The sequence below is a fragment of the Oncorhynchus masou genome, unplaced genomic scaffold (assembly GCF_036934945.1).
Source record: "Oncorhynchus masou masou isolate Uvic2021 unplaced genomic scaffold, UVic_Omas_1.1 unplaced_scaffold_1025, whole genome shotgun sequence".
Taxonomy (NCBI): Eukaryota; Metazoa; Chordata; class Actinopteri; order Salmoniformes; family Salmonidae; genus Oncorhynchus; species Oncorhynchus masou.
Window position 1 is genome coordinate 122,501 of NW_026999940.1, and position 7,500 is coordinate 130,000.

The 7,500-nt window shown below is 49.1% G+C and overlaps 1 protein-coding gene across 1 annotated transcript in view; it reads right to left on the minus strand.

Moving 5' to 3' along the window:
• LOC135528720 (protein PHTF2-like) overlaps positions 1–7,500 on the minus strand; it is a 107,049-nt gene that overhangs the window by 31,506 nt on the left and 68,043 nt on the right. The window contains 1 exon segment of the mRNA XM_064957814.1: positions 1,765–1,834. Coding sequence (XP_064813886.1) covers positions 1,765–1,834 — 70 coding nt within the window.

Genomic DNA, 7,500 nt, shown 5'->3' on the forward strand with positions numbered 1-7,500 from the left:
CAGAGGAAGACCTGGGTGCCCCCTGGATTAAATAACCCTCAGCCAATTCCACTAATGCCCCCATCATGGGACACGGGGCCTCCACCGTGGGGACCTTGTTGACAGTGAGGGGCAGTGCTGTGTCTGACAGGGCAGACAGATCTGGAACACACACCCCACTACATCAACCTCTCTCCATCTACCTCAGCCTGGCATGAAACATTCCCCGCTCTCTCTCTGTCTGTCTGTCTCTCTCGCTGTCTGTCTCTCGGTCTCTCTCGCTGTCTGTCTCTCGGTCTCTCTCGCTGTCTCTCTTGCGCTCTCTCTATTTTTCGGTCTCTCTTTATCTCACTCAGCCTGGGATGTGGGCATGAAACATATCCCGCTCTCTCTCGCTGTCTGTCTCTCTCTCGCTGTCTGCCGCTCTCGCTGTCTGCCGCTCTCTCTGTCTCTCGCTCTCTCTGTCTGTCCGTCTCGCGCTCTCTCTCTGTCCGTCTCGCGCTCTCTCTCTGTCCGTCTCGCTCTCTCTCTGTCCGTCTCGCTCTCTCTCTGTCCGTCTCGCTCTCTCTCTGTCCGTCTCGCTAATATCTCTCTCTGTCCGTCTCGCTCTCTCTCTGTCCGTCTCGCTCTCTCTCTGTCCGTCTCGCTCTCTCTCTGTCCGTCTCGCTCTCTCTCTGTCCGTCTCGCTCTCTCTCTGTCCGTCTCGCTCTCTCTCTGTCCGTCTCGCTCTCTCTCTGTCCGTCTCTCAATTCAATTCAATTCAATTCAAGGGGCTTTATTGGCATGGGTAACATGTGTTAACATTGCCAAAGCAAGTAAGGTAGATAATTTTTATTGTTTATTTCACTTTATATATTAACAGTAGACATCACACATACAGAAGTTTCAAAACAATAAAGACATTACAAATGTCATATTATATATATATATAAAGTGTTTTTGCAATGTACAAATGGTAAAGGACACAAGACACACAAAAAAGGACTCTCTCTCCTCTCTCACTCTCTCTCTCCTTCCCTCACTCTCTCTCTCTCTCTCCTTCCCTCACTCTCTCTCCTTCCCTCACTCTCTCTCCTTCCCTCACTCTCTCTCTCCTTCCCTCACTCTCTCTCTCCTTCCCTCACTCTCTCTCTCCTTCTCTCACTCTCTCTCTCCTTCCCTCTCACCTTCCCTCTCACTCTCTCTCTCTCTCTCTCTCTCTGTCCGTCTCTCTCTCTGTCTCTCTGTCTCTCTTTCTCTCTTTCTCGCACTCAGCCTGGGATGTGGGCATGAAACATACCCCGCTCTCGCTCTCTCTCTCTGTCTCTCTTTCTCGCTCAGCCTGGGATGTGGGCATGAAATAGCAATGAGGGGAAACTAAACAGAGAGGAGTCTGATGTGATGGACTGAATAATTCAACACAGAGAGAGCGAGTGAGAGGGAAGGAGAGAGAGAGAAGGAGAGCGAGAGAGAGCGAGAGTGGGAGGGAAGGAGAGCGAGAGAGCGAGAGTGGGAGGGAAGGAGAGAGAGAGAGCGAGAGTGGGAGGGAAGGAGAGAGAGAGAGAGAGACAGAGACAGAGAGAGAGACAGAGAGAGAGACAGAGAGAGATGTAACAATAGAGGAGCCATTTTGATACTAGCTTCACTGGACTTCTACACCTGGCTCGTATCATGTGACCAGTGGAGACACTTTAACGTAGCACCATCCTGCTCAGCTGACAGGTTGGACTGGGACAGACAGCCAACATGGTTGGACTGGGACAGACAGTGTCTGAGTGAATGAGACAGCTGGTGTGTCCTCCTTACCTCTCACTAGGTCCACATCAATGAGGTCTGCTTTCACATGGCCTGTCTTCTTCGGCTTGTTCCTCAGGCCCTGGAGAGGAGCAGCACAGTGTTTGTTAGACAGACAGACAGACAGACAGACAGACAGACAGACAGACAGACAGACAGACAGACAGACAGACATCCTCCCTCTAAGGGCCAGATTGTAAGTTGAGCTATGCGTGGGTAACTCCGTAGCTCATACATGGGAGGTTCTGAGTTATCCACACACATCTTAATTTAGGACGACCTTCGGTGCACTGACAGACAAAGTGAGGATCGGAAACCCTACAACCCATCGAGGGCACTAACTATGGAGGTAACCCCATGCATGTTAGGTCCTCACACAGTGGGTGCAGCATACCGTGCCAAACACACCTAACACAGGACAAACTACATGACGTTGAGGCCCTGCAGGATCAAAACACATGAACACACGGTGTCCTACATGTGACCAGTTCACTATCAGTCAGCACCAATGGAGTCAACAGCATGAAGCTATTGTGTCGCTCTGTTCAATTCCACGTGTGTGACAGACAGACGTCTTATTGACAGTGATGGATATATTGTGATGGATATATTGTGATGGATATAGATATACAGTGATGGATATATTGTGATGGATATATATATATACAGTGATGGATATATTGTGATGGATATATATATATACAGTGATGGATATATTGTGATGGATAAATTGTGATGGATATAGATATACAGTGATGGATATATTGTGATGGATATAGATATACAGTGATGGATATATTGTGATGGATATATTGTGATGATATATTGTGATGGATATATTGTGATGGATATAGATATACAGTGATGGATATATTGTGATGGATATAGATATACAGTGATGGATATATTGTGATGGATATATTGTGATGGATATATTGTGATGGATATAGATATACAGTGATGGATATATTGTGATGGATATAGATATACAGTGATGGATATATTGTGATGGATAAATTGTGATGGATATATTGTGATGGATATAGATATACAGTGATGGATATATTGTGATGGATATAGATATACAGTGATGGATATAGATATACAGTGATGGATATATTGTGATGGATATAGATATACAGTGATGGATAGATTGTGATGGATATAGATATACAGTGATGGATATACAGTGATGGATATAGATATACAGTGATGGATAGATTGTGATGGATATAGATATACAGTGATGGATATACAGTGATGGATATAGATATACAGTGATGGATATACAGTGATGGATATAGATATACAGTGATGGATAGATTGTGATGGATATAGATATACAGTGATGGATATATTGTGATGGATATAGATATACAGTGATGGATAGATTGTGATGGATATATTGTGATGGATATATTGTGATGGATATAGATATACAGTGATGGATATACAGTGATGGATAGATTGTGATGGATAGATTGTGATGGATATATTGTGATGGATATATTGTGATGGATATAGATATACAGTGATGGATATATTCAGCTCTTTACACAAGCCATTTGCCCTGATGGACCCATAGACTGACTGTATGTAATTAACGGATGGCCCTTGCACGTACAGGTGGATTTAGGTACAGGTGACATGGACATCTTACCGGGAGCGGCACGGGGCACCCACACAAACAAAAACATCGGTATGATGACATTTGCGCGGTCGGTTTTAAATCGCTCATTTGCACGTCAAGTCAATGATATCATGTCACCGTGTGGGACTGTGGGTCAATGAACCTCGTCAGAGTGGGCGTCCTGATTCTAGTTGGTGAGCTAGACAGGCTACTGGGAAGGTCTCCCACTCAGAAACACGAAATGGGGAGGGGGTAGGTTGACCTCAGGTCTCCCCACTGGAAGACAGAGGGAGGGGGAGGGGGAGGTTGACCTCAGGTCTCCCCACTGGAAGCCAGAGGTAGGGGGAGGGGGGTAGGTTGACCTCAGGTCTCCACACTATAAGGCAGAGGTAGGGGGAGGGGGTAGGTTGACCTCAGGTCTCCTCACTGGAAGCCAGAGGTAGGGGGAGGGGGTGGGTTGACCTCAGGTCTCCACACTATAAGGCAGAGGTAGGGGGGAGGGGGTAGGTTGACCTCAGGTCTCCACACTATAAGGCAGAGGTAGGGGGGACGGGGGTAGGTTGACCTCAGGTCTCCTCACTGGAAGACAGAGGTAGGGGGGGGGGGTAGGTTGACCTCAGGTCTCCTCACTGGAAGACAGAGGTAGGGGGAGGGGGTAGGGGGGTAGGGGGGTAGGTTGACCTCAGGTCTCCTCACTGGTAGCCAGAGATAGGGGGAGGGGGTAGGGGGGACGGGAGTAGGTTGACCTCAGGTCTCCTCACTGGAAGCCAGAGGGAGGGGGAGGGGGTAGGGGGAGGGGGTAGGGGGTAGGTTGACCTCAGGTCTCCTTACTGGTAGCCAGAGGTAGGGGGAGGGGTTAGGGGGTAGGTTAACCTCAGGTCTCCCCACTGGAAGCCAGAGGTAGGGGGACGGGGGGTAGGTTGACCTCAGGTCTCCTCACTGGAAGCCAGAGGTAGGGGGAGGGGGTAGGTTGACCTCAGGTCTCCTCACTGGAAGACAGGGGGAGGGGGTAGATTGACCTCAGGTCTCCCCACTGGAAGACAGAGGTCGGGGGAGGGGGCTAGGTTGACCTCAGGTCTCCTCACTGGAAGACAGAGGGAGGGGAGGGGGTAGGTTGACCTCAGGTCTCCTCACTGGAAGCCAGAGGTAGGGGGATAGGTTGACCTCAGGTCTCCTCACTGGAAGACAGAGGTAGGGGGAGGGGGTAGGGGGAGGGGGTAGGTTGACCTCAGGTCTCCTCACTGGTAGCCAGAGGTAGGGGGAGGGGGTAGGGGGACGGGGTAGGTTGACCTCAGGTCTCCTCACTGGAAGCCAGAGGTAGGGGGACGGGGGTAGGTTGACCTCAGGTCTCCTCACTGGAAGCCAGAGGTAGGGGGAGGGGGTAGGTTGACCTCAGGTCTCCTCACTGGAAGACGGGGGGGGAGGGGGTAGGTTGACCTTAGGTCTCCCCACTGGAAGCCAGAGGGAGGGGGAGAGGGGTAGGTTGACCTCAGGTCTCCCCACTGGAAGCCAGAGGGAGGGGGGAGGGGGGTAGGTTGACCTCAGGTCTCCTCACTGGAAGCCAGAGGGAGGGGGAGGGGGTAGGTTGACCTCAGGTCTCCTCACTGGAAGCCAGAGGTAGGGGGAGGGGGGGTAGGTTGACCAGAGGGAGGGGGGACGGGGGAATCTATCAAACAGCGCACCTCTGACTTTGTACAGAACTAATGCAACTAGTAAAATCAGTCACACTATGAAATGCTACCAAATAAACCACAATTCATTCATAATACTGTGAATATATAGATTCACAGACATATTGTTGCATTTTTTTCTGTTATGTGTGAAATCTTTAAGAATAATAAAACCAGTCTGCACACAAAGGTGAATTGGTTTAGTCTTGTCTCTTGGTTGACAGTGTTGGGGGATGGGTAATGTAGTCTTGACTCTTGGTTGACAGTGTTGGGGGATGGGTAATGTAGTCTTGACTCTTGGTTGACAGTGCTGGGGGATGGGTAATGTAGTCTTGACTCTTGGTTGACAGTGCTGGGGGACGGGTAATGTATTGATGCTCGATGACAAATCAACACAAATTTGTTTCTATTCGTCTTGGTTACTTCTTTGTGATATTTATGAGTCGGGGAGCCATACAAGCTCGAACCACCACTGCATACTAGAGTATCTCCTCCCTGGATTCCAGGTTATGGGAGACTGGGTTGTGTTCAATGGGCACCAAACGAGATAAAAAACCCTGAAACAGGGAAGGATTACTTGAACTTTACCCGTTAGAAACCCACATTCATTTTCTGTATGCAAATGTCCTAATGAACATGACCAGGTAGCATTTTCATGTTCTGTTGCAAAACGTTTTGCTACGGTGTGCCCTACTAAACACATCCCTGTAGTATAATGCTCTCTATCTATCTTAACACTCTCAAATGCTAATATTTACCCAAAGGTCAAACGGTGACCTTCCCTATCTGTATACAGCCATACAGGAATTTATCTTAAAGACCTTATCTTAAAGAGCTGACACGCTCTCGGTGTGTGGGTATGTGTGTCCGTAAACGATTAGACGAGACTATCAATACCTTCCTCTTTATTACTGCTATAAACTGTTTCATAGACAGACAGGACTGGAACAGGGAAAGAAGGGAGGGGTGTCTGTCTCCAGCTAGGAGTTAAACCCTCCTCAACTGAAAGGAGGGGTGTCTGTCTCCAGCTAGGAGTTAAACCTTCCTCAACTGAAAGGAGGGGTGTGTCTCCAGCTAGGAGTTAAACCTTCCTCAACTGAAAGGAGGGGTGTGTCTCCAGCTAGGAGTTAAACCCTCCTCAACTGAAAGGAGGGGTGTCTGTCTCCAGCTAGGAGTTAAACCTTCCTCAACTGAAAGGAGGGGTGTGTCTCCAGCTAGGAGTTAAACCTTCCTCAACTGAAAGGAGGGGTGTGTCTCCAGCTAGGAGTTAAACCTTCCTCAACTGAAAGGAGGGGTGTGTCTCCAGCTAGGAGTTAAACCTTCCTCAACTGAAAGGAGGGGTGTGCGTCCAGCTAGGAGTTAAACCTTCCTCAACTGAAAGGAGGGGTGTCTGTCTCCAGCTAGGAGTTAAACCCTCCTCAACTGAAGGGAGGGGTGTGTCTCCAGCTAGGAGTTAAACCCTCCTCAACTGAAAGGAGGGGTGTGTGTCTCCAGCTAGGAGTTAAACCCTCCTCAACTGAAAGGAGGGGTGTCTGTCTCCAGCTAGGAGTTAAACCTTCCTCAACTGAAAGGAGGGGTGTCTGTCTCCAGCTAGGAGTTAAACCCTCCTCAACTGAAAGGAGGGGTGTCTGTCTCCAGCTAGGAGTTAAACCTTCCTCAACTGAAAGGAGGGGTGTCTGTCTCCAGCTAGGAGTTAAACCTTCCTCAACTGAAAGGAGGGGTGTGTCTCCAGCTAGGAGTCAAACCCTCCTCAACTGAAAGGAGGGGTGTCTGTCTCCAGCTAGGAGTTAAACCTTCCTCAACTGAAAGGAGGGGTGTCTGTCTCCAGCTAGGAGTTAAACCTTCCTCAACTGAAAGGAGGGGTGTCTGTCTACAGCTAGGAGTTAAACCTTCCTCAACTGAAAGGAGGGGTGTGTCTCCAGCTAGGAGTTAAACCTTCCTCAACTGAAAGGAGGGGTGTCTGTCTCCAGCTAGGAGTTAAACCTTCCTCAACTGAAAGGAGGGGTGTGTCTCCAGCTAGGAGTTAAACCTTCCTCAACTGAAAGGAGGGGTGTGTCTCCAGCTAGGAGTTAAACCTTCCTCAACTGAAAGGAGGGGTGTCTGTCTCCAGCTAGGAGTTAAACCTTCCTCAACTGAAAGGAGGGGTGTGTCTCCAGCTAGGAGTTAAACCTTCCTCAACTGAAAGGAGGGGTGTCTGTCTCCAGCTAGGAGTCAAACCCTCCTCAACTGAAAGGAGGGGTGTGTCTCCAGCTAGGAGTTAAACCCTCCTCAACTGAAAGGAGGGGTGTATGTCTCCAGCTAGGAGTTAAACCTTCCTCAACTGAAAGGAGGGGTGTCTGTCTCCAGCTAGGAGTTAAACCTTCCTCAACTGAAAGGAGGGGTGTATGTCTCCAGCTAGGAGTTAAACCTTCCTCAACTGAAAGGAGGGGTGTCTGTCTCCAGCTAGGA